This window comes from Taeniopygia guttata, chromosome 3 (assembly GCF_048771995.1).
Source record: "Taeniopygia guttata chromosome 3, bTaeGut7.mat, whole genome shotgun sequence".
NCBI lineage: Eukaryota > Metazoa > Chordata > Aves > Passeriformes > Estrildidae > Taeniopygia > Taeniopygia guttata.
In genome coordinates this window covers 113,527,198-113,554,165 of record NC_133027.1, presented here as the reverse complement: position 1 = coordinate 113,554,165, position 26,968 = coordinate 113,527,198, and the positions used below count along the sequence as shown (strand labels likewise).

General features: G+C 43.5%; 1 protein-coding gene across 1 annotated transcript in view; it reads left to right on the top strand.

The window, feature by feature from the left end:
• Window positions 1–22,848, top strand: part of SLC1A4 (solute carrier family 1 member 4) — a 32,812-nt gene extending 9,964 nt beyond the window's left edge. The window contains exons 3-8 of the mRNA XM_030269265.4: window positions 444–506; window positions 5,174–5,340; window positions 8,004–8,237; window positions 9,402–9,596; window positions 11,746–11,880; window positions 14,050–22,848. Coding sequence (XP_030125125.1) covers window positions 444–506; window positions 5,174–5,340; window positions 8,004–8,237; window positions 9,402–9,596; window positions 11,746–11,880; window positions 14,050–14,284 — 1,029 coding nt within the window. The 3' untranslated portion in view covers window positions 14,285–22,848. The remainder of the gene's footprint in view (window positions 1–443; window positions 507–5,173; window positions 5,341–8,003; window positions 8,238–9,401; window positions 9,597–11,745; window positions 11,881–14,049) is intronic.
• Window positions 22,849–26,968: the final 4,120 nt, after the last annotated feature.

Here is a 26,968-nt window from a genome sequence, read left to right as displayed (position 1 = left end):
AATAGCTTTTGCCTTCATGGTGGGTTTGCTTTTGTATCAAAACCAAGGGCAAATTCTTAAAATCAAATTCCATTTTGCATGAATATATAATACTGTACAAGTCAATATTCCACGAGTAAAACCAGAAGCAGTACAAAAATAACACTAAAAGGATATTTTGTGATGCCTCTAGTGTCAGGGTTGTGTGTGTTCAGGGATGAAATAAAGCAGTCCTCTTTTCCTCTGTGCTGCTGTTGTCACAGGGAATTGACAAGGACAGAAGCTTTTCCTTCCCTCCTTTTATATTTAAAGAAAACAAGCCCAAATAAGTGCCCTGCTTTTGTGAGGTGTCTAGTTTGTTTATCAAAGTAAATTGTTGCCCTAGATTTTAGGTATTTTGCTGACAATTTTAATGCCTGCCTCACCATTTTTGTTTGGTTATGGTTTTTTTTTCTTACCTGCAGTATGCAACAGATTATCAGATGCTGCTCAGGAACACAACCTTGGGAAATATCACATTGGAAAAGGTAAGGTCATTTCTTAGATTTTAAACAAATTGTTGTCAGTAATATTTGACTACTTCACAGCCTTTAATCCTTTCCAGCAGTCTTGAGAAAGAAACAAGTACTTTTATTTGCCTGGAACTGAGACACACACAAGCTGAATGAGTACCTACAGCCACAACAGAAAGCTGTGGTTAAGAGGAGAGTTGAGCTCAACTGATGTGACCCTTGACACTTTATTTTTTTAGGCCATGCTTTCTTAGACCTGGTCTCACTTGATCTAAATTTTAGTCAGTCTACCTAATGTTTCCAAATAACTTTCTGTAGACTTGGAACTAAATAGCAGTCAAACTGGCTGAGTATGCCCCTTAAACCTTACTCCTCTTCATTGAGAGTTTGGAGAAAATGAGATTTTTTTCCCTCTACCCAAGGCTCTAAAAGGAAAAAAAGATTTCTTGGGTTGAGAATTTTTTCTCACTGCTGAAATTTTGTTTGAAGCAGTAAAAAGGAGTAAAAATTACAGGCAGACCATTGTAATTAGGCTACTGTTACAATGGTTTCATAAAGAAACCAGTGTGCAGGTGTAGGCAAAGTAGAGAGTGGTATCTTCCATATGTAGCTGGTAGGACTTCCAGAGATGCTCTGTATCCCACCAAGTGTCATTTCTCCTGCAGACAGGGCTATCAAACATGTTTATTATTTGCCAGAGCCAGCATGTTGCATGCCCAGCAATAATTACTGTTGTTTTACAAGCAGCATGCTGTGAAACAGATCCAGGGTCCCAGCCTGCAAGGTGTCACCTTGCTCCAAATAAAATGTCTCATGTGCTGCCATGGGATTTTTGGGAGACTGGTCTGAGAAGTTACTTTCAAGGTGGTTTTCTCTTCCTCAGACTCATTCTGGCTGTCTGAGCTCAGTATCAGATGTTAGGTTATTGCATTTTTAATATGATTTGAATTCCCCTAGGGCAAGAGACTTGTAATGTTTGCATTTGTCATGGAAGGGCTCAGCTGGGGTTTGCCCACAGGATTGTAAAACCATTGAGGAAAAAGCAGTTTATGCTCACCCAGAAGGACTCTGGAGCCTATCCCTGAGCACAGGAAGCATTGGCTTCATTACCTTTTCCTCCCCTTGCATGGTGTGTGAGGAGGTGATGCAGAACAGTGTTTGTGAACATTCTGTGTTGTTGCAGAGTGCTGAGTTATTTGACATTTAAGCAAGGGTAAGTGAAAAGGGAGTAAGTCTTTTATTTATCTGCACTGTCAGGTTTGATATGGGCTCCGTAGCAACCAGGCATGGATTAAGGCTAACCATATCCCTTGAACAGAGTGCTGGCTGTCAAGTACTTTTTTAATGCTTGTTCAACACCACCACTTTTCCTTAAGAGATAAGAATGCATCTTTTGGCCCTTTAAAATGCAACATTATTTTTTTTCATTTTTCCCCTCTCTTTTTCCTTCTTATCAGTCTCCTGTTTGATGTAACATCAGAAAAAATATTCTGAATATGCCACTGCTGTCTGTTTTTGCCAACAGGTGTGATGATGTAAAGGTTATTTCTGCTATTACTTTTCCAAAACCTTTTTTGAAGTTGTTGGAGCAAAACCAGACTGACCTTCTTTAATTCCAGAAGACGCCCTACTGTCTCTAGGGAAGAACAGAACAAATAAAAAGAGAGCATCATCTCAGTTTTTGTTAGATCAGTTTTAGTACTGGTCTGACCATAGTATTTATGGATAGATGAGGATTAAGTTTGGAAAGAAGAGTATGATTTTTGGATATCATAGTGACAGAAGTTTGTTTCCAGAGGAATAAGATCATATTCCTGTCTACTTTTTTCTTTCATCAGCAGAATATTTGAAGAGGGGAAATATTTTCCTTCAACTTTCCATATGAATAGTGTAGATCAAAAATTTCCATTGATTATATTTTCCCCCCCACTGGTTACTAGGCTCTGTCTTCTTTCACTGATGAGGTGAATAGTGGGACACGTACTTGTTTGCTCAGCCATGTCCTTTTTTGTTGTTTCACATGCTCACCTCATGTTTATCCAGCTTTTATGGCTACATCCTCTCTGTCTCTTTGGCAGCAAGACTTCCTGGGGCACAGACTATCTCACTTTACCATCTGCAGCACAGGGAGCCTGGAGGGCCTCAGTTCCTCTTTGGACAGGAGTAAAAATACACAAACCAGTGGTTGCTCCTCTTCCTCACATCACATGGCTGCATTTTCTTTTCAGCCACCTACTACTGGGACTGTTCAATGTCAGCAGTTGTTTCCTTGATAAGCATTTTGTTTCAAGAGCTAAAAAACAATGGGATCTTCAGAGAGATTCAAGGACCAGAAGAGCTCCATGACTCTTCCTAAGAGAATGCATAATTTCAGGCAAACAATAACGTGTCCCATAGTTTGTCCAGGAACAAAGTTCTCATTAAAGCTGTTTTTGTTTGGTGTCCACAATGCTGCTTGGTTTGGCTGCCCCTTTGGGGTGATGCACTCTTGTGTGAGAGTACAAAAAGGCTGTTCAGCATCTGCCAGTTTTAGAGGCTGGGATTGTGAGGATCTTCCGCTGAAGATTTTCTGCTGGGCTCATTCCGAGTGGTGTCGCAAGGAGGTGGAATTCCCTGAATGCTGCAGATCGTCCCCTGGATTTGCAGGGAGGAATTTCTTGCAATAAATTAATTGCTCTAGGCAAGTGGTGCATCTTCTGCCTACATCTGCAGTGTTGGGAGGTGTGGTGAGTGTTGTGTGTTGTAAAGAAATATGTGAGAGAGAGACAAGGGGAGAGCAAGGCCTGGCAGTGAATAGAAGGAGAGAGCTCACAAGCTTTTGGCAGTGGCACACACAGTCATCTTCTGGTCACCAAGAGGTCAGGAGGTCCCCAGATCACAAATTCTAGGCTTGAAGTGCTGGTGAGTGTGAGCACTTGGAGAGCAGCAGCAGCAGTTAGCGCAGTGCTGGGAGCAAGGTGGACAGAGACCTCTCCAAGGGTGAAAGAAGACCATGTATTCTCATTCTGGAGAGTACAGTTTCTCTCCCAGCAACATCCAGGTCAGAATGCTGGGCTTTTAAAGCATTGAAACACAATTTCTGTTCCATAGCAAAGTTTTATACAATTTTTTTTCTCAAAATAGGAACCAAAACAAAAGAGTATTCACTCTTTTTGGGACTTTTTTTTTTTTTAAGGAATGGTTTGGGCTTATTATGATAAAATTCTGTTCCAGCTGAACTTCTCATATTACCCCTGTGTCAAATGAACCCAGTATAAAATGATACATATTACAAAATAACATCCTGTGTACACAGATGATTTGTTTAATTAATAGGAGGGGGTCATTTGTTTTGTCTTAACTTTTCTAACCACAGAAGAGTTTAGAGCTTTCAGTCAGAAAAAACAGAATATAGCCAAAACTATCCAGACAGAAAAGTGTTAGTGTGTGTGACAGCATGTTTCCTCAGACATCTCTGCAGATACACTTTGCCTCATGCTTAATATCTGTCCATGTTTTCAGTTCTTTCAATCAGGAATCAAATAATATCAGAGCAGCTTAGCCCTGAACAACCAACCACCATAAAAATTGCAGATTCCATATCTAATTTTTTTTACCTAGTGAATAAAAAATGCCAGCACCTTCACTTTTTGTAAAAAACACTTATCTTAACAGCAGTTTAACCTTCCTGCTTTTGTGTATAATTTACATTTTGTCCCTTTCTGTGCAGGACTTTGTTTCCACCTGCCATTGAGAGACAGTCCAGTTCAGCAGTGTACTTCCAGAAAAAACATCAATCTTAAGCAGGCTGGTTTTATCAGATTTAGGAGATCAGTATCCTGAGTTCTTTAGTCAATACTCATTTCAAACTTTTAGCTCAGAATGTATTTTTCTTTCCTTGTGTTGAGCTAGTGTCCACTTAAACTAGCCAAAAGGCCAAAACTTTTACACAAACTTCATCTGTTATAGAAGTTCTTCCAAATAAAACAACAATTTGACATGTTTGTACTGCCAAGTTGGAGAGAAAAAAACCCACTTTGTCAAAACAATTATATTTTTATGGAGCCACAAGAGTACTCATTCAGTTCTATGATACTGCATTGCCAAAGAGAGCTCTGGCTGTCTCTGAGAAGCGAACCATGAAGGACTAACAGAGCAGACCTGTGGGTAGACTAGATTTTGTCGATAGGTGGATCCTGTTTTTATCCTCTTTTCCCAGGCAGTGACAGATTTCTGAGAAGGGGAACAGGTATCTCTCTTCTGTTCCCTATCTCCCACAGCTGACGTGGACAGATGAAGGAGTAGGTTGCCACAGTTTGCTGCCTTTCTCTGCCTTTCTCCCCTCCTTTTTCATAACATTGGTTGTTTTCTTATGGTTTTCACCTTGGTATCATCATTGCACTAAAGTCCTGAGTAAACTGGAGAGTTTTCTTGTTCAGGTCACTGAGAACACAACTATTGTATTGAAGGGCACATGGGGAGGTAGTAGCAGGCCCTTTCCTTCTCAGTGAATCCATCCCAGCTCATAATTAGGGAGGTTTGTACCTGAACTGCATCCAGATCTCCTGGATTCCCTTCAACAAAACAGGCTCTACCTTTCCAAAATAGGTTCTGCTTCAGACAGCAACAAAATGAGGTGACCCTTTTGTTAGGTTTTGTCCTATTCTCGCATGTAACAGGCCACCTTTTTTTTGTTTGTGCAGGTCCCTATTGGTACTGAGATCAGAGGGATGAACATCCTGGGACTGGTGATGTTTGCTCTGGTTTTAGGAGTGGCACTGAAAAAGCTTGGCCCAGAGGGGGAAGATCTGATTCGCTTCTTTAACTCATTCAATGAGGCAACAATGGTCTTGGTTACCTGGATTATGTGGTGAGTGTGTGAGTGCAGGTACATCTGCACTGCAGTGTTATGCTTAGGTCAGCAAACTCCCATTTCATCTCTCTGTCCTGCTGTTTCCTGTGAGATCCTCATCACAGCAAAAGTGGATCTTGTGATGTCACACAATGGGGTCTTTTCTCCTTGCTTGTGCCCTGTAATGAGACAGTCACTCATAGCTTAAGGTTTCAGGCTGGGGAACTTCAAAGGGTTGCCTATAAATCCTCTCCAGGACTCCCTTTTGATTATTTAGTGGAAAGAAAACTCAGTATTTCCTAAGGCTGATTTTTTTTTTCTCTTACCTATTAATAAGCAAATACATTCTTTCACTTATTTCCTTGGAGTCTGGAAAAGCTTATGGGCTGACTGGTGCTCTGATCAAACCCACAAAGCTTTTGATGCCAAAAAAAGTCTGATAGTTAGGAACTGGAGCACACTAAGCTTTCTCATTAGCAAGAAACCAGCGTTGGAGGAGACAGGCACCCCTAGAGCGTGGTTCAGGCCACCTAAGCTGGGGTAGGAGCAGCCTCCTGGCTGGGTTTTCCATCAGGTGGGATGGACCTGGGCCTCAGAGCAGTGTCATGGCTGTCCTCGGTAGCTGTATGGAGTTAGGCTGCTCCTGTGAAAGCAACAGTACCAATACCTGTCATACAGAGTTAAAAATATTAATAAAGATAGCTAGCAAACAAAATAATAGTGGGACATTTTTCACTCCCTTTCCAAAGCTGGTTAAAAAGCTGTAAATGTACCTAATGTATTAAATGTGTATTTAAATATATTTTCCCTTCATTCTGCTTTTTTCATTCCTGCTGTTTTCCTCTCCCTAAGAAGTAGGGTTTTAACAAAACACCTGATTTTACACAGGCAGATCTGTGTTAGTTGCTATCATAAGGGATTGAAAAATTCAGTCTCCAAGCAGCTTAAGCTTTTTGCTCTTGAGTGTAATTCCTTGGACACTGAATACTGATAAGAGGCATTTAATGTATTCAGCTCATTACAGTGCTAGCACTTCAAGCCAATCAGTTGGTATGTAATCCTTTATTTTGTGGATTATAGGGACCACTGCTGACCCTTAACGGTGAAGCCCTTACTTGTTCTCTTTCCTTCCTTAAGGCTCTTGTGTAGTCCTGGTATTTATTCAAAATCTGTCAAGCTGCATGTGCTTCCCAAGGGATATTTTGGAATGGTGAAATACTACTGGGAGTAAAGGCAGCTTGAGCTCATATCTGGTCCTGTTCAGCTTGTTTTGGCAGCACTTGGGTCTCAACTTTCAGTTCTGTCCTCTCCAGCCTCCCTCTTCAGGGGAGGAATTCAATGTTCAGAGCTTGTGCAGGACCAGGGCTCAGCTGGATCTGGCTAATCAGGGTCCTCAGAAAGACAGTTCAGAGGCAGAATTGCAGAGGCTAAGTGGGGAATGTTCCACAGGCTCCCCTAGAAATCTGGCCAAGGGATAGACGATGCTCATGTGGATCTGGGACATAGAGAGATATTCTCTGCATGGAACAGAGGAGCTGCAGAACCACTGAGGGAGAGGCAGGCCAGGAAGAAGTGAGTGATCTGAGCAGTGTTAAGGCTTGCCCACCTTTCCACACCTTTGCATGCTTAACCAAACCTTCTGGAGTTTGTCCTGACTCCACAAATCAGCTTCTCTGAACATGGGCATTGGAGTCTTTATTCCTGAGATGTACAGGCAAATCTTTTGTAGTCACACATTTTCCTGGAGCAGGATTCTAGGGAGCTGGGTGATCTTTTAGTATTTCTTAATCTTAGAAGAAAGGGTTGAAGCATGGACAGCATCAGCAGAGGTGCTCAGACACAAACTGGGCTAAGGAAGGAGCTGGCCCTGGGCCTGCAGTGATCCACACAGTTTGTTTGGAGCTGCTCTACTGTTGGTGCAGGGGCAGTTCAGTCTTTTCAGGGCTGCTGGGACCAGAGGTGTGGCTGTGGCCTGCAGGTGGCCCTTCCCCTGGAGCAGCTCTGTGTGTTCTTGACAAAGGAAACTTCAAACAAATGCTGACGTGGCATGTTTCTAGATAGGAGGCATGGATGTGTGTAAGTGTCTGGCTGTTGGCTTGGGGGAGGCTCTGGAAGCCCGATCATTTAGTTTAGTCCTTTTTAGGCAAATAGCAGAGTTAATTGCTGTCTTTGGCACATGCATCAGCAGCCTTTAGCTGAGCTCTCTGGTATGTGCACAGCTTTCTCTAAACCTCCATGGAGTTGGCACACAGTGTGTCTGTGATTTTAATGACCTGCCTCTGTACTCGTGCTGGGAGTTTCTGCATGTCTAAGACTCAGCTCTTTGACCTCTCTCTACTTCAGTGATGTGATGCTGCTCCCTTCCCTATTGGTGTCTTGTCCTGGTAGCCCCTGGCAGCATTTCTGCTTCCCACTCACCTTCCCTTTGGCACTCTCTTTACCTTATCTCTGAGGGCATAAGTGAACAGACCTTTTAAAATTTGACTGCTTACCATCCACCAAACAAGAGTCTTAGAAAAGCCTTCCAAATCTGCCTGGCCTGAGCATGTGGTGAATAAGGAACTACCCTTCAATAGGTGCAGCAGGTTGTTTAGGGGAATGTTATCTCCAGGACAGAAAATGCCATGTTTTCCAAGGCTTTTTGTTTGTACTTAATGACAGCCAATATTTCATTTACACAGGTATGTACCTATTGGCATTATGTTCCTTGTTGGGAGCAAGATTGTGGAAATGGAAGATATTGTGCTTCTGGTGACCAGTCTGGGAAAATACATCTTTGCCTCTATCCTGGGCCACGTCATCCACGGTGGAATCATTCTGCCACTTATTTATTTTGCAGCCACACGGCAAAATCCGTATCGTTTTCTCTTAGGACTTATCACACCACTTGCCACTGCCTTTGCCACTTGCTCCAGGTGAGTTTCTGTGCCACTTCTGGGACTGTAGCCTGGTTATGTTTGTCACCCTGGCTGTGGCCCTGGCTGTTTGTCATACTGCCTGTATCCAGTTTTAGTTTAAGGTGTGAATGTTGTTCCTGAGATTGCAGAAAGAGTCTTCTAAGCATAGAGAGTCCCACTGCTGTCATCAGCCTGCCACACAGCACATGCTGTTTATCAATTGTTGAAAAGAATTCCTGAAAATATTGGGGCTGTTACATGATGCTGAGTTGGAATATCTTGGGAAAAAAAAAAAGAGAAGTTGCCTTTAAATGATCCTGCCAGCTGTCCTTTCAGTTTTAAGTGAAGTGAGGATCAGTAGTGAGTGACTTTGCCCTCAGAGGTTTACTTTTTAAGTTTAGAAGGAACTGGAACAAATTTAGACTAATCTTGTAGGAGCAAAGCTGACTTGCTTGCTAGTGTAAAGGCATTTAACATTTATTTCAAAGATCTGGCCTGATCAGCTTTTATTTGTCATAACTAAATGATTGAGTGTGTCATTTACACTTTTCTCAAGTACAAACACCTGATCAAATGACATATTATATAAAATCATTTCAGGTCATCCCCAAAAGCATGTTCCATGTCTGTCAATGGAGCTGAAGTACTATTTATAAACTCCCTCCTTCTGCATAGTAAGACAGGGTTTGTGAATAAAACCATGTCATTTATAATGCAAGAAGTAAGTCCAAGAGTGCTGTTTAATTTTTGATTATTTTTCTGTTCATTTGAGAAGATACTATTATCATAGAATCATACAGTGGTTTGGTTTGGAAGGAACTTTAAAGATCATCTAGTTCCAACCTCCCCTGCTATATTTGCATCTGTTACTGTATGTTTGTAGTTTGAGACTTGCTCATTCTACAGCCATGTAATACTGTGCTAAGTCATGAGTTCTTGCTTGTGGGAGATAAAAGTCCTTATCAGCTATTTCTGAATGAAAGCAAATTATTAAATACCTCTGCTCAAAACCCAACAGGGAGGGTCCCTCACTGCCATCATGCCAGAGAGGGACTGTGAAATGGCACTGTTGCCTTGCCAGTCCTGTCTGCAGCATGCTGGAAGCATGAAGGCCATGACAGTGCTGGGACATTCAGGCCACCCTGGTGCTCTGTGTTCCATTTCCCTCTGTTCTGTTTCCAGCTCAGCCACACTCCCGTCCATGATCAAGTGCATCGAGGAGAACAACGGAGTCGACAAGAGGATCAGCAGGTTCATCCTTCCCATTGGGGCCACTGTAAACATGGATGGAGCTGCTATTTTCCAGTGCATGGCAGCTGTGTTTATTGCTCAGCTGAATAATGTCGACCTCAACCCTGGGCAGATCTTCACAATTCTGTAAGTTCCTTGCAACCACATTCTTCTGGCCCCCAGACACATTCAAGCTGTGGTCTCTCCGTTAATAGCTAACAGTTAGCATTCCACATCTCTGACCTAAAGCTTACAAACTGCTATGTAACATAATTATAGGGTAATTAAAGGATGGAGTCTTTAAACCTTTACAAGATTTGCCAGAGTCTCGATTTAATAAAAGGTGGAACATGGGAGGGGTAATTGAATTCTGAAACAGTCTTTGAGCTGTTTAAAGCTCTTTCTCACATGAAATTCCTCTCCTCCTTTAAGCATCTCACTCCTCTATCCTCCAGTCACCATTAGGCTGGGTAATTGAGGCATTCTGCATTGCCCAGAAAGCAGCCCCTTATTGCCCCTCTGGATGGCTTGGAAAATTTTCCTGCCAGCATCTTGGTTTCTTATGCATCTCTTTTGTACTAAAGATTCTGTTCCTGCTCATCTCTGTCCTTCCTACCATCACATTACTGGCTTTCCTGGTCAGATCTCTTGTTGTTCCTAACTGCTTTGCTCCATTATCCCCTCCACCACCCCAGTCCTACTTCCTTCTCTAAGACTCTCTCCCCTCTATGCCTGGAATATCCTCCGATGTCCCATATCACATGAAGTGTCATTATCTTCATTTTTCTCCTCAAAATCCCTTAAATGAGGATGCTACAAGTAGTTCTGGCTCCTCACTATGCCCATCCACCTCACAGCTGCATGCCTCCTAGAGCTGTTTCCTGGCTTTTTTTTTTTTCCTTCCTGGCCAGGTTTTATTTCCTTCTTGATTGTGTTTCCCAGTATGTTGTTTGTCTATAAGGCAGGGCTGGGGCACTGGTTTTTTTTGTTTTTATTTGGTGTGTAGCCAAATTAGCTTTTCAGGTACTCTCAGTGAATCAGGTGTGAAGACAGGTCTGAGGATGATGCAGTGATACCCAAGGAGAGCTCAGCTGCAGACATCTGCACACAAAAAGGTGTGTTGAGCACATACACTGCAGGTTTCCAGCTCCTGATTTAGGGGCTGTAAGTCCCTCAGCATCCTGGAGCTGGGCATGTTAGTAAGGCAGCAGGATAGAGCTGTGTTGGTTGTTTCTGCTCCTGAAAAGGCAGCAGGATAGAGCTGTGTTGGTTGTTTCTGATGCTGAAAAGGCAGTAGGATAGAGCTGTGTTGGTTGTTTCTGATGCTGAAAAGGCATCAGGATAGAGCTGTGTTGGTTGTTTCTGATGCTGAAAAGGCATCAGGATAGAGCTGTGTTGGTTGTTTCTGATGCTGAAAAGGCATCAGGATAGAGCTGTGTTGGTTGTTTCTGATGCTGAAGAGGCAGCAGGATAGAGCTGTGTTGGTTGTTTCTGATGCTGAAAAGGCAGCAGGATAGAACTGTGTTGGTTGTTTCTGATGCTGCAAAGGCATCAGGGTAGAACTGTGTTGGTTGTTTGTGATCCTGAAAAGGCAGCAGGGTAGAGCTGTGTTGGTTGTTTCTGATCCTGAAGAGGCAGCAGGATAGAGCTGTGTTGGTTGTTTATACTGCTGCAAAGGCAGCAGGATAGAGCTGTGTTGATTGTTTCTGATGCTGAAAAGGCATCGAGGTAGAACTGTGTTGTTGTTTCTGATGCTGAAAAGGCATCAGAGTAGAACTGTGTTGGTTGTTTCTGATGCTGAAAAGGCAGCAGGATAGAGCTGTGTTGGTGTTTTCTGATGCTGAAAAGGCAGCAGGATAGAGCTGTGTTGGTTGTTTCTGATGCTGAAGAGGCATCAGGATAGAGCTGTGTTGGTTGTTTCTGATGCTGCAAAGGCAGCAGGGTAGAGCTGTGTTGGTTGTTTCTGATGCTGCAAAGGCAGCAGGGTAGAACTGTGTTTCTGATGCTGAAAAGGCAGTAGGATAGAGCTGTGTTGGCTGTTTCTGATGCTGAAGAGGCAGTCCTGGTGTTGAACCCAGAGCCATCACCACGGTAGCTGCTGTGTGTCCCTGCTGAGCCCTGTGCTCTGTTCCTTTGCACCAGCAGGCAGGAAGGGCTTTGCCTGGGAAGCGAGCGCTCCCTCTCTGCTTGTCCCATGCTGGAGGGGTTGTTGACAGCTCCCATGGTGGGGGAACACATGACAGAGAGCAGCAGGGCAGAGCTGGGAGCTCCTCTAACCCATGTTGTGGATTTGCAGCGTGACAGCCACGGCGTCCAGCGTGGGAGCAGCCGGGGTCCCGGCCGGAGGCGTCCTCACCATCGCCATCATCCTGGAGGCCATCGGGCTGCCCACCAACGACCTGTCCCTCATCCTGGCCGTGGACTGGATCGTGTGAGTACTGCAAGCCTCACCCACCTGCTGTTGGGAGGCACAGAAATACGGAATTTGGGAAAAGGCATTCAGGTTTTTGCACCACCCACCATGCTCACCCATTAAGCTGTGTCATGGGGACTCCACCACTTCTCCAGGTAGTCTGTTCAAATGATTTACAACTCTCCCCATGGAAAGATTTTCATAATATCTAATCTAAATCTCCCCTGGTGCAATTTGACGCCATTTCCTCTCATCCTGTCACTTGTTACATGGGAAAAGAGTGACATCCACCTCACTACAGCATCCTTGTAGCATATTTAGCTAGAAATGTGGTCAAAGTCCAGAATATAACCCAGCAGAAAATAAGTTCTTACATGATGTCTGCCTGCAAGACAGGTAAATTGTGATGGGGAATGGAAAAGGTGGTGCCTTCCCATTTAAAGCAGTCAGTATGCTAAAATCCCTCTTCAAGCTTTTTTATTCAGCCTTTGTAGAGATGTATTTCTTCTTGCCTTCAAGTCCCATTAGAATGGTTGTTAAAAGTCCATTTAGAATGTGTTGATATTGCTGGAAATTAATTGGCCATTAGAAAGGCAGGGGAGAACAAAGGAAATTGAGTCTGAACATCACTTGTGGAAAACTTCCTTGTCATACATGGGAAGCAGTTTCCATCAGAAGCTCCTGTCAGCTATTGTTAGAACTTCTTTTTATAGTTTCAAGACTGGTCAAAGCACCAACACAAGTATCACAGAGATGTGCTGTCCACTGGCAGGGCAGGGACACAAAGGGTTTGTGACACTTGTCACTGCTATGGGCAGTGTAATGGCTGGAACGCAGTGCTGAGTGTCACAAGTTTAGTAGACAGTGTTGATGGTGGTAACCTTTCCTTTCCATCTTCTGGGAAAGAAGTAAGAGGTCAGTATGGGTCAAGTGATCTGAATCCTGCTCAGGTAATTTGTTTCCATTTGGTGGGTTATTGGGCAGTTCCTGGTTAGGACTGCACATAATGCCTCAGCGTTGCTTTTTGGAAACACCAGCCTCTCTGTAGAGATGGTGCATTCCCACAGCAGATGTGGAAATTTCAGAGACTGGGGAAGGTGGCAGCTGTATTACCTTCCCTTCCCACACAATGTGTCTGTGAAGCATATTCCTACAGCTTCCCTAGGGTCATCACACTCTTTCTTGCTGTAACCTCGTGGGGATCAGCCACCTCCAGAGGACAGGAGATACAGGCAAAGCCATTTTTATCCTGTCTTCCTAAGGAAGTACAATAGTGGCTGGGTGTTCCACACCTGTATTTGCAAGTGCTTTGAGGCAACAGTGAAAAACTTGCCCTTCCTTTCACTCTGGGCTGCTCTCAGCCTGTGTTGTGCTGGTTGCCTTCCTTTTAAAATAGGTAGCAACCCTCTGTGGTCAAGTGCTCTAATCAAGGAGCTCAACCTTCTGGTAACAAAAGGGGGAAAGAGGGAGGAAGGAGTCCCATGTCTTGCTTTCATGCCAGCTGTTTAATTACCAGGGAGGACCACAATTACAAATTGAGCCTCTGTTAAAGTTAGGCTGCAGAATGACTAGGAAGTCTCAAAAGCCACATGAGAACACTGTTCATCTTTATGACCCATAAATCTCTTCCATTACACCCTGGCACACTAGTTGTGTGTTGTAGCACCAAAAATTAGGGCAGGTGCTATGGATAGCAAATGCAGAGAGCACAAGTCGTTCTGCCTGCTTTTGGAAGGATCCCTTAAGTAGGTGCTTGGGTTAAGATACCAGTCACAGTAGTAAAAAGAGAGCTGGGTGCCCTGAGTCACTTACTGGATAAGCCCAAAGTAAGTTCCTGCTCTGAACATGTATTTGAAAAATGCTGGCCTGGGAAGAAGGAAGAGGAAGGAGGTGACCTGTGAAAAGCAGGATGCCTGAGAAACAGTAGTACCATTGCTGCAACCCAGAGAGACCAGAACCAGCTAATGGTAACAGTTTGACTCACCTTAAACCTGCTCTGGTGCACATTTTTAGTTCTGAAATAGTGATGATACTTCTGTGGAAAACACTTGTGACAGCTACATCTCCCTTGTCTAGTTCCCCTGATGTTAGTGATTCAGCAGGGGTGAATCAGCTCCCCTTATTGTGTTAAAACTCTCTTAAAACTAAAACCCTGCTGCTTTGGCTTTTGTTTCTGATCTTCACCAGGGACCGAACCACCACAGTTGTGAATGTGGAAGGGGATGCCCTGGGAGCAGGCATCCTTAATTACCTGAATGAAAAAGACAAGAAAGAGAGAGAGCAGGAGCTCAAGGAAGTCACCGTAGAAGCAGTTGCAAACAGCAAGTCTGAAGCAGAAACGTCACCTTTGGTAACCCACAAAAACCCAGTGTCCAACACAAGCAGCACAGCAGACCCTGAATCCAAGGAATCAGTGTTGTGAACTCGAGGCCGCTCGTCGACACCAGTCCTGGAGGTGCCCGGGGACTTGTCAACGCACCCAGACGTTTGCAGCTCCTGGAAGTGCTCAGTTCCAGACTATTTTAAAATATGCTGGCCTGGGGAAGGGGAGGGAGGTGGGGTGGGCAGAGAAGGGCTGTTGAGAAGGAGCGCTCGCTTTATAATAGTATTTTGATAGTTTATGCGTGTACATGCATACGTGTTGCGCTGCACACTGGTGTACATGGACGTGAGAACTGCCATCGAGGCTTCTGCTGTAACAAGACTTTCATCAGTGAAGGCTCAGATGGGTTGAAGATAGGGAGGTAGACAAACCCAGTATGTGCTTATTGTAGGGAAAAATTTTTGCTGCTGTTTGAATGGAGAAGCAGTCTAGAAACTCCAGAGTGGGTGAAAATGTTGCTTAAATTTGTTTTGTAGCTTGGAAGCACCAACCATTACAGCCATGTTGTTATGAAGCAACATTTTTCTCCCACTCCCCTTCCTCTCATGTTCTCCGATCCATTAAAAACATTGAATATGTCCTTAAAACTAGCCGGGGTTTATTTTTAATATTTTTTTTTTGTTTCATACCTAAATTAATAGCTTATAGGGACTTGTTTCATTCTCTCTCTACATTGCAGCTCATAGCAGCTTTCCTTGCTGAGTAACTCCCAAACTGTGGGACCAAACAGAGGAGATCTTTGTGCAGATCAAGGATTGGTTTCCTCCTTTCTTCTAACCAAGCTGTTAAGGAAAAAAATCAAAGGAATAACAAATTTTGTTAAAGTAATCCCTCTGGGGCTGAAAAAAATGTAGAGTCTGTTCCAGCTTTAGTATGTCTGAAAGAGGCTTGCCTGTGACAACATCCATAAGTCCAGAAGTCAGTTCCCTTCATGAAAACACACATGATCCTCTGCTAGCACATGATGTCCTGCTCGTGTGTATTTAATGGGTCAATCAAAACAACTTTAGTCATACTCTCTTTCAGCAAAATTGAATAGGGGAGGAAAAATTCTGAACACACATCATGTGGAAACTGATGACAGGCAGCTGTGAGTCTTGGCTTGAAAGGGGAAGAGAAGAGGTGAATTTATAACCCCAGTGATCTATCTCTCTGTGGGAGCTGGCTACTGTTCCTGCTAGGAGTTTGGTCCTGCCATAAATGTTCTTCTGGCAGCAGTTTACCTGTAGTAATTCTGGGTGGTGCTGGCCCAGGGTAATGCTTTAGTGGCAGGTGGTAACCTTTGCTTGAAGCTCAGCTAAATGCTTCTGGATTCTTACTCCTCCTTTTTTGCCGTTGCAGTGTCCTTCCTGAATTTATATCCCAAACCTGAACAAAGTCTGGCAGGCTCATTGCAAAGATCCTGTTGATTTATCTTGGCTCTTTGGATGCTAATAGTTAAAAAAATATGACTACACTTGCCAAAAATTTGCCTGGGCTTGTGATGTTTTCTCTTGGTTACTTCAACAAGAGATTGCATATGGTCCATCTCCACACTGTTAATTCAGCAATATATATTTACACTTAGCTTTGATATAAATGCTAAAGTCTCCCTTTTTCTTTCTCCTCTCTTGCTTCAGAGGAATCTGTCTTGGAAAGATGTCAGCACTAGGAAGAGACAACTCCAATTCCATGGCAGCAGCTGCCTTCCTTTGCAAGGCATCCCTCCTGGTAGAGGGACTCAGTGAATTTTGCAGGAAGATGCTCAGAGTGAGATGTGGCCACCCCTGAGGGAGAGCCCCGTGAGTGCAGCATGACTGGCTGGTTAATCCAATGCACTGGAGCCATGCAGACAGTCCAAGGAGGAAAGGATTAGTCAGCCCTCTGGGAAACTGCAGGTGGAGTTTCTTCTTAACCAGTTTATTTGTAACCATGTCCACAAAATTTGGTCATTCCTTGGCTCACCTTCAAAATGGAAGGAGACAAACACAGTTCTGTAGGGATGTCTCTTGCCCAGCAGATCAGCTTCACATTTCTTCCTGTTAGAATCATCCCAACTCCTTTCAACTCAGGAAACCAAAAGCACATTTTTAAGTCTAAGCATCTCTCTGAAATATCTAAATGCACCAGAACCCCAAATACTTTGATTTTAAAATAGTATATGGGTGTGTCAAGGAAGCTGAAAATCCTGACTGTCCCTTGTGGGCTGGGTTCTGTAGTTTAATTTTATCCCTCATCAAATGTTTACCTCCTGTGCTTTTGTGAGACCCCCTGGAATACTGTGTACAGTTCTGGTGTTCCCAAAATAAGAAGGACGTGGAACTGTTGGAGGAAGTCCAGCTGAGGGCCACAAAGAGCATCCCCTGCAAAGACAGGCTGACAAAATTGGGTTTCTTCAGCCCAGAGAATAGAAGGATTGCAATGCAACCTTACAGTATCTGAAGGGGGCCTGCAGGGAAGCCAGAGAGGGGCTTTGTCAGGAACTGTAGTGGTAGAACAAGGACCAGTGGATACAAACTGAACGAGATGAAATTTGGTGAGACACTGAAACAGGTTGCCCAGGGAGGTTGTAGATGCCTCAACCTTGACAGTGTTCAAAGTCAGACTGAGTAAGACCTTGAGTAACCTGGTCTAGTGGGGAGGTGTCCCTGCACATGTCAGGGGGGTTGGGATCTTTAAGGTCCTTTCCCACCCTTTAACATTCTGTGGTTCTATGCTGCCAGTTCTTTTATTGTTTGTGCACAACAAGAGGGATCTATGGAAGCAGTAGTGCTGGATGATTTCTGCTTGTCAGAAAATCTTCTTGGTCATTTTTTTAATCATTTGTGTCAGAATTTACATTTTGTTTTCTTCTGATGTTCCCATTCCTCACGATAGCTGTGATGCATTCTAGAACTCTCTACCTGGATTGTTTTCTTAAGGTAGGAATGTGAAAGATCCAGTACTGCTCTCTCTCAGGCTGTAAAAAATACATTCCAACAACTGCCACTGTAATGATGTGAATCCTGGTGGTAAGTCTGATGAGACAGGAGACTTGCCATTTGCCCAGCCACTCCACAAATCTGGTGCCACTGTGGTACTTAACTCCAATGTCTCTTGCCTGGACATATATTTCTGTTTTGCTGGCATAACTGTAAATTGGAAACCTTTAGTCAGTTGCCTCTTTTTTTTTTTTTTTTTTTTTTAAGGAAACAAATTCCATGTAGAAAACACTATTTTCTATTTGATTTTTAGGTTGCTTTTTTTTTGTTGTTGTTTTTTTTTGTTGTTTTTTTTTCTGGAAGGTGCAAGTTCTCAGCTCATGTCCTACCCTCTAGTACAGGAATTGCTTTTTGAGAGAAAGATATGGAAATTACATGGTGTGTTTCTTAGGGTATCCTGTGCAAGGCCAGGAGTTGGACTTGATGATCCTCATAGGTCCCTTCCAACTCAGTGGATTCTATGAAATATTGAAGAGTCTTCAAGCCTTTTTTTCAGTGAAGTTTCTTTGAGCATTTTGCACCATCTTTTGTTTCTTCTCCAGGATTGACTTTCACTCCATGTTTTATTTATCACTGCCTGATCTCATCCTGTTTCCTGGAATTCTGTATGTTCTTTTTATGTTTCAGTGGTTCAGGAGTAAATGGGAGAGTGGACAGAATTTTGAGGGCTGCAGTTTGCATTCTGCCTTGTTCCTGTCCTGGACTCAGCAGAGGTTTGTGAGCCTTGGTAATTTAGAGTTGCTCTGAGAGTGCCAAGCAGTATCTGTCTCTCACATTGAGCAAGGTGCTTGTTCTGTGCTGTGAGATGTGGGTGTAGATGCCTGAAAAACTGTAGTGAGCAGGGGATGGTGCCAGGACTTGACTGCTTGTGGGATATTTTCAGTAAAGATCTTGTATTCCTAAGAACTGAGCTTTAGCTGAGGCTTGGTGTTGGTAATTGCTCTACAAGACTGGGTGATTGCAAAGGACTTCAACCCCTTCTGGGGATGTCTCTTGCAATCAGGATGGCTTTTGTGTTAGAACGGGCTGGAGCCAATCCCAGGGCTTGCCCTGCCAGGATGTGACAAGCAGGACTGTGTCCCTCGGATGTAACAGAGATGTGGAGCTGGCCAAAGGACTGCATGGATTGGTGAAACAATCTTTGCTTTGTTCTTTTCTGGGCAGCCCTGAGGAGGCAGTGGCCCTGAGGTGGTGAGAGATTAGGGGAGTGTGTGAGGGGCAGGAAACTTTCCTGGTGCTTGCTCTGTTCCCATACTCTTCCCTGGGCATTTGCTGTGACTGGTGCCAGATGTGGACCTGAACCAGTGTCACCGTTCCTATTCTCCTGCAGTTCCTCCTTATTTTGCAGCAAGAACAATGAAATCTGAGGTGTTTAGGCAGTTCCTCTTTCAGTCAAGTCCAAGTTCCTGTCATCTGTGTGACTGACCACCCAGCCATATTTTGTAGGTTGAGTCCTCAAGAGCTTGCAAAAGGGACAAAACCACCACCTCTTCTGCAAAGATTAGCAGCATTGGTCAACAGTCTGGGCAAAATCTTCACTCTGGTCCTCTGCTAATACAGAGCATTTCTGCAGCCACTGTAAAGCATCATCCTGTTGGAAATGATAATTTTTAATCCTGACCCTCCCACAGGCAGTGAGCAGTAAGCCTCAGGTACCAAGTCCAAAGACCAAAATATAAACTCTCACCAAAGAAAAATTGTCACATCTTCACTGATTTGTCAAGGTTCACTGCCTTGGCAGATCATAATGACAGAGCTGCCTGTAATGACTGATTTGGTGACAGATGAACAGCACAGGTTGCATAAGTTTTATACCTGTGCTTCCTTTTCTGTAAATTAGGTTTACAGATATTTATGTGTCTCTCACAGGCTGTAGTGTGGAAGATAGTGAGTTGCAATGTTTGGAAAGCGCTCTTAAGACAGAGAGCAGTAAATCTTGAGGAATAATGAACTTTTCAAAAATCTGAAAGGAATCAAATAATGAAAGTATGCAGAGTTGCATTGTGCTAGAGGAGGAATGGAAAAGAAATCAGGTGGATGCATTTGCTGGGTTAATTTGGGGGGAGCAGGAGAGCTGGTGTCAGTGTGAGCTGCAGCTCAGAAAAGGGATGTGACTTGATCAAGGACAACACAGTGCCCTGTTCTATCTGCCTCCTTCCATCTCACCTGACATGCCATGAAAGCTTAGGCTCAGGTAAATTAACAGGCATCACCATGGATTCAACATCTATATTGGGAGTCTTGACAGCTTAGTTCCTGACTAGTTTCAGTGGGAGAAAGAGCTTTTCAGCTCAAAGAACAAGTTGTCTTGTTGTCAGTATGGGTGACAAAGATGGAGAAAAAGAAGGAAGAGCTGGAAGGCTGCAGGGGCATCGTCACAGAAGACAGGGTAAGCAAGAGGATAAAGGAGCATCTTTTCCTTGACATTTTGATATGGATAGGATCAAAGAGGCTGCAGGCATTTGTCTGGCATGTAGCAGAGACAACACAAATCCCTGCCTGCTGCTTGGGTGGGATTTGCAGGGAGAGGCAGGAGTGCTGAAGGTTCTGAAATGCAACAAGGCAGCATGCAGAGGGCCAGCATGGAGCTCTGGTAAGCTGCTGCTGGCTGCTGGCCATGACCAGAGGAACAGCAGTACAGTTCTGGATCAGAGATTGACCCACATTCCTCCTTGCAGGATAGCTAGGACAAATGCTCCTCAGATAAATGCATGGAGACCATTATTCTCCAAGGACAAAGACCAACTTGTTATCTATGGGACCGTATTGATGAAAGCCATTTGCTTCAGTTTTCTGGCAGGAGGGAAAAGGGATCATTTGACAAATGATCTAAAACTTTTTCCAGACTTTGGGTGACACATTGAGACAGTTGCCCCTGAATATTTTAACTCTGACAATAAGTGATCAAGAGCCTTATTTGGCTCCTGTAGGTCTTCACATCTGAGCACTGTCTTGGAAAGTTAAAGTTAACACAGAATTCATTCTCTGCGTGGGTGTTTACAGGCATTTGTGACCAGCAGGCATCAGTTCACATCTGCACAAGTGAATGAATACAGAAAAAGGTGAACGAACCCTCTCTTGAGTCACATGAGGAGTTGCCAAGCCAGCTAGGATCAGTCCCAAAGCCAGGTTCATTTTTAGCTAACAACTATCACCTCCTTAAAAGAATCCACATCTGAGAGTTTATAAATATATTTGATTCTGTACAGAGATTTTTATAAGAGAGGAAAAAAAAAAATCTTTCATTCAAGTGTTCACAGGGTGGTTACTTATCAAATTATATCTCAGTGTCAGCAGATGCATCATCCTTAATAGTTACGAAATCTCATTTGGATTTAACCTCAGATCTCTGTGCCAGCAGGGGGTGAGCACTGTGGACATTTCAGCTGGCCGACAGCTCTTATGTAAAATCCTGCTCAAGAAACATTTATACTTGTCTCCCAAGGCCACAGATGTTGCTTGCAAGGCAAGCAGGGCTACCAACAGGAACCAGCATGAGGAAATGGATTTTGAGCCAACTCTGCTGTAATGCAAAGTTAACGGTGTGGTTTTAAGCCACAGAGACCAAGAAATTTGGTCTTAGATGTTCCTTAGGATAGCTTTCACTTGCTCCTTCTGGTAAAACAACACTGAGAAAGTAATGCTCTTCCTTGCCAAGCATGTTTTGCTAATTGAAACTAAACTGCATGTGGCATGTGCGTGCAACTTAATTGCAGTTACATGTTGCAGAAGGAAATTGCTAAGGGAACTCTTCTCTCAAGGAACTGTTTACAATATCTGAATCCCCCAGATTACATTCCCACAGAAAGAGCTGTGCTTAACCATAAAAAATACTCTAGATATTAACTGGTTTGGATTGTAGCTTTTTTTTAGAACTGGAAGGAATGCTGCAAAAAGGACAGGCCAGGGCCTTCACTGATGTGCATTGATGTAATTTCCTGAGCTTTCTGTGGTTTCTGGATTTCTGATGGAGATACCTCTGTAGCAGCATAGAGGAATGGTCTGGGCCTCTTAGGATGATCATGACCAACAAAGCAGCAGTAAAACAATGTTTCTTGGCTGTAACTAAAGGCATTTTACATGTTCAGAGCATTATGATGTGGTGCCTCTAAGAAAAAAGTGTTTTCCTAGTGGTCATTGTTGATGCAGAAGGAAACTTCCTCATGTTTTGTTCAGTTTGCCTTCTCTGTATCCCTCCTGCAGAGTCTGTTGTGCTCCTTGGAATCTGCCCAGATCCCAGCAGGATCAGGCTCCTATAGTACATAGATCAAACTTAAAGATATTCTGGCCCCATCTGAGGACATGGACTGCTTCCTGTCCTGTTGGGAGGGGACAAAGACATACTTTCAGCTTTGGAGAGCCTCTGAACAAACCCTGCTTCATTAAGGCAATACCTTAATGACATTTTACACTTAATTAGTCAAGTAATTGTGACCAAGGTGGCCCAGCTGTCGCTGCCTCCCTGCTCTGCTCCACAACAGATGCTCTGTTGACTTGTCTTCCCTGAAGGCCACTGTGGAGGTGATGTGTTTGCCATCCATGAGAATTCAATTCTTTTAAGGACACAATCTTATTTAGACTTCCTCAGTTACTATCCTGGCTGCACTCTTGTAAGGTCTTGCTGTATGGGATGGAGACCCTGCATAGCACTGCAAATAGCTGAGCAAACCTCTGCTCCTGAGCTGCTTCTTGGTTACAGCAAACTGAGACTGACTCACTCACACTTTGTGAGGGTGAAGACTTTGATTAGATTTTGATTAATCCCTCTGATTCAGGGATAGCAGGACCACCCCTGCACACGAGGAGTCTCCTTCTGCCTTATTATCCTTAAAGGTGCCTTGTCCTGGTTCCCTTCAGGACAAATTCCAAGTTGCTGTTTGGCTTTCAAATATAACTATGCACCAAAGCTGAAAGACTCCATTATCCCTGGAGACAGGAGGGTGAATGTGATGTCCTGGTGTGAGACAAGGAAAATGCTTTTCTTTTCTTTATCCTGTGAGCTCTCTGGCAGCAATCCTGAGGTGTGTATGTGTGTGTGTGCTTTTATTTCTACCTGAACACAAATTGCTCTGAATAGGAGGGAGGATTATTGTATTTTTTATATGCTAAACCGTTTGATTAATTACTTTAATAAAAAGAAATATGAACTCTGAAATTCACTGCCATCCACTCCAGTACAATCCAGTATCACTGATACAAACATATCTGCCTTGTTCTTAGAGTAACCACTCCATTGAAGAGGTGTTTGTGCCATGTGGGTGTGTTGATCCTTGTGCCCACCAGTAGCTGTTCCTCTTTCAAAGCTGTGAGTTTCACCCATGTGATTCTATATCAGCCTTTCCATTGTCTCCCAAGAACAGATGTTTGTGCACATATGCAAAGAAAAGACCATACTGCTGTGTCTGGGGGTGTGTGACCCTGGGGCAGATGTTACAGATGTTTGTTGTGTGCTGTATCCTTTGGAGTAAGAACTCCCTGCCTGCCTGGGGAGCGAGCAGTCCTGTGGCTCAGGTGGGGATGGTTTGTTGTGTTAGGAGGGTGACACAATGTGATACTCTCTTTTTCCCTTCTCTCATGGAAATGTATATTTGTTCTCTCTTTGTGTAGCAACTCAATCTAAAATAAAAACCACCCCAAACAGAATTCACGTTTCCATCTTTGTTTGGAGAGAGACTGGATCAGCAGTTATGCATAGGTGGGGTGGAACAGCTGACAGACACACCTGCTGCCCTTCTGCCAAGCCAGCTGACTCTGTTCCTTGGAGAAGGATTGAGCAGTGGGAGTAATCATTAGGAAATGCTTTTCAGTAGGCAGCCAGGCTGGTAAGTTCAAGGTAATTTTAGATTTGCCACACAGCCCATCCAAGCAGTGTGCTGGTCTCAGAATTGAGGGCCTGGGTTTGCCATCTAAGTGGGTTTGACACAGCTTTTCCATTAAAAGCTTATATATTTCCAAAGGGAGGAGTCTGTCCTGAGATGCACACACATCACAAATCCAGGGAAAAACATCTACTATATAAGTGTAGGTGGGATAGTTTCAAGCATTAAACTCCCAGAACAAATAAACAAGGGGGCAAAATTCACAAGAATTGCAAGCACCAAAAGAAGGAAGCAGAATTTGAAGGACCTGCCCATTTATGATTTACAAATTGGGACTGGTGTTATGCCCTGGAATGTAAATCTTACAAAACCTTTTTGGTGGTTTCCAAAAAGCTTGTCTGACTCCATGGTTGTGCCTTTGGCTTCTCACTTCCTAGCTGAACTAGCTCACTTCTGGTCCTCTGGGACCAGAGCCTGGAGCCATTCACATGTCAGCTTTGCACCCATGATTTCTGCAGTGTTCTGGGGTGGTTGTCAGAGCCGTGGTGATTTGCCATGTGAAACCCATGAAGCTTTGTGAGACCCATGGAAAAGAAAGGTGGAATCATTGCTTCTCCTTAATGAGAGCTCAGCTAAGCCTTAGAATGAGTCCCAGGTGCCTCCAATCCAGATATTATTAGCACTTGTTAGGCATTATTATGGATAAAGAGATGGTTTCCTATAATAATTCAACAAAGAGATAAAAGTTGGGTAAGTTCTAATTAAAGTTTAATAATTTTATTCTGGTTTTCTACCACCACCTACAAATCTGGCCACCTGCTTTATAACTTCTTAGTATTGGGGTTTTTTTCAAGCATTTTTTGGCAAAATACTCTTCACTTCTTTCTTCCAAGCTCTAGGCAGGCAACACACATTTCTCTTGTTCACATGAAAAGCGTTTAACAGTAAATTTATTACAAAAGCCACTGCTATTGTTCTAACTTAATATTTGCAGAGGAAATGCAATTATGGCCAATGAGCAGATTAGTCCTTTTTTTTAATCCCCAGTTTGTCTGATTAAGGTAGATAGAATTATAGGGAAGTGCCTTGTGAGTTAAACAGAACACAAAACCATTTATTTTGCCCTGAAATGAATGGTTTGATTCACACAGGTTGTGTGGTGTCTGTGTGATCTCTCGCTGGTCACCTTTAAAATGTGTGGGTTTGTTGGAAGTCAGATCTCTGCTATGTCCCCATTATAAGCATTAAAGTCTATTTGAATCGTTGTAGGAAATCTTACAGAAGGTGACTGTGGTATTTGTTTATATTTTAAGCTCATTGTAGCCACCTGCACTGCTTCTCTTACAGATTTCATTCACTCTCAAGAAACAAGTTCTGTCCCACCCCAATCACTTGTGTGCAACATACACCACAAGGGGTGATGCCTTGAATTCCTCACTGAACATCCCAGTTTTGGGGCATCTGTTTAATAATCTTTAACAATTAATAGTTGTTTTGTGATGATTCTTTGCTGCAGTCTCTCTTCCTGACTGCCTGCAAGGGAGGGAAATGGGAGATGTCTGTTCTGCTGTTAGGGAGGAGGCTCTCCCTCAAGTGGGTTGTGTGTCCTGTGGTCTTAGCAATGGCTCAAATTATCAGTCCCAAATTCTTTTCTGGTGTCATTTGTTATAAATTCAAGCCATTCTTAGTCCTCCAGCTCTGCTATTTCTTCTGGCACTTACATACACAGATTTTAATCTGGACTAACTCAAATATTTCTTTTACCAATCTCTGTGTTGATGACTGGTTCCTGCAGATGCCAGCTCTAGTTTTGAAGAGCCTCCTGGTTATGCTCACAGAACATAGAAATGACAGAGGGCCAAGGCATCCCAGCAATTAGAATGAAAAAGAACTTGCATTTCCCCACCAAAAGCAGAAGTAAATCTCACATTTAGTAAGTAAACTTAATTCCAATTATTCACTGCCTGTTATAATTCACATTGACGAAGAGTTGCCACTGCCTCTTGACCACTTGGCTCCTATTTCTTTCACAGCAGCTTGTCACCTTCCTCAAAGGCAAAGCATCTGGGCCACACCAACTCCATCCCATCCATCACCTTCTGCTCCACGGCGCCTGGCCCTGATCTGCAGCTGTGTGAGTGTTTTAGGGGCCCTGGCTGGAGGTAAGGAGGTGCTGTGAGGGAACACAAACCCCTGGAACCCCCACGCCTTTGTGGCTCCATCTGCAGTTGCTGGCAGGGCTGTGTTCGTGGTGTGATGGGCACATCGTGTGGCCAGAAAGGAGAAGTGCAGATTCTGCTTGACCTTTTCCCTGAGCTAAATCCTGCCACTCGGTCCAGCTGTGCAAACAAATGGTAAAAGGACTCAAATAGTCCAGCTGCTGGCATTGGACAGCACACCCAACTCAGAACTCCCATGCTGACGTTAAAATACTTGTCACTCCAGTTTTCCCTCTGTTCTTCCTTAATCCTGCTTTACGTATTTTATTTGTCAGCTGCCACAAGTGTGCTTAAGCTGTATTTTCAGGTGGTTCTCCAAAGTCAGGAAGAAAAAGTGGCAGCTACCTTTTCGGTAATATTCAGTAATATTCAGAAATATTCAATAGTAGTGCAGTGGTGATCTTAGAGGAGCAATGAGAAGTGTGTAGGCTTCAGGCAAGCCTTCTCATGGCTTTATAAAGAAGTTAAAGCAGCATGGCTGAGCTTGAACCTGCTTATGTAGGCATCACCAGAGCAGCTGTCCAGCTGAATGACTGGATTCCTTGGGAGCCTGCTGTAGGTCCAGGACCATAAGTCACTGATTAGTGACATAAATGTCAGAACAGAGAAAATCTGTAGGCCCTACCTGGAGAAGAAGGTCTGGGAAAATGGAAATGGGCTGAAATTCCCAGTAAGGTCAGAAAAATTGAGAGAGAGGCTGGAAAGAATTAATCTAGGTAAGAGTAATTAGCTGCACTTCTACTGGTGGGAAATGGTAGGTGAAAGAGCAGGATCAGGAAGTTACAGGCAGTCAGGAGCAGGAGTCCTGTGCTGTAAATAAGGCAGATCCTGTTCCAGGGTGTGTAAGCAGGATCACAGCCTAACTACCACACTGGTTCTGCCTAAGTACAGCTGGAGCTTTGGATCAGTATTGAGCTTCAAAGAAATGTGGCCCAAAGAATGAGAATGAAGATGAGAACAGGGAGAATGGTCCAAGATGTAGAAATCCTCACCTCTGGGGAAAGGAAAAGGGTTGTTAGCCTTGAAAAGGAAAAGATAAACACTTACAAACACTTTCAGAGAAGGGTTAGGCAGCCTAAAGAGAGTCCTGAGCAGTTTGTACAAAGACTAATTAATATTGTTATCAGTTGAGGAACAGAGAGGTTAGGTTCAAGCCCTGCATTTGCTGACGTCTCATCCATCCCAAACATTTGCATTGCGAGACTGAAATTTGATGCTGAAGATAGTGCAGATGCTATGCAAGAATATATGGTGCACCTCCAGGCTTCAGGTTTCATCTCAGAGAGCTGACTGTCTGGCTTGGAGCTTGAAACCCTTCAGGGCAGAAAGAAGTAACAAACTGATGTGCCAAAGACACGTGCTGGATAACTGCAGGTTACTGCAGTTAGGGACATATTAAAACTCTGAATACATACAGCTGGTGTTCATGATGGATCCAGTTCTGTGCAAAAAAAAAAAAAAAAAGCATATTCTCACCACAAAGATAACTTCTCAAATATCAGAAATACACTGCTTTCAAATCTGATCATCATAAGGAAGCTCTTATTTAATGTCATAGATATGGAGATTACTGCTGAATCGTTGCATCCACATGCAGAGAAATCCATTGTCTTTGCTGAAAAACCCAGGTTTGAAAGAGTCCTGAGGTCTGAAATCAGAAAGAAAATATCCTTGTTATTCTTTGCCAGCCTTGTGTGAGTTTGGGTGTGAGTTTGGCTGGGTTCA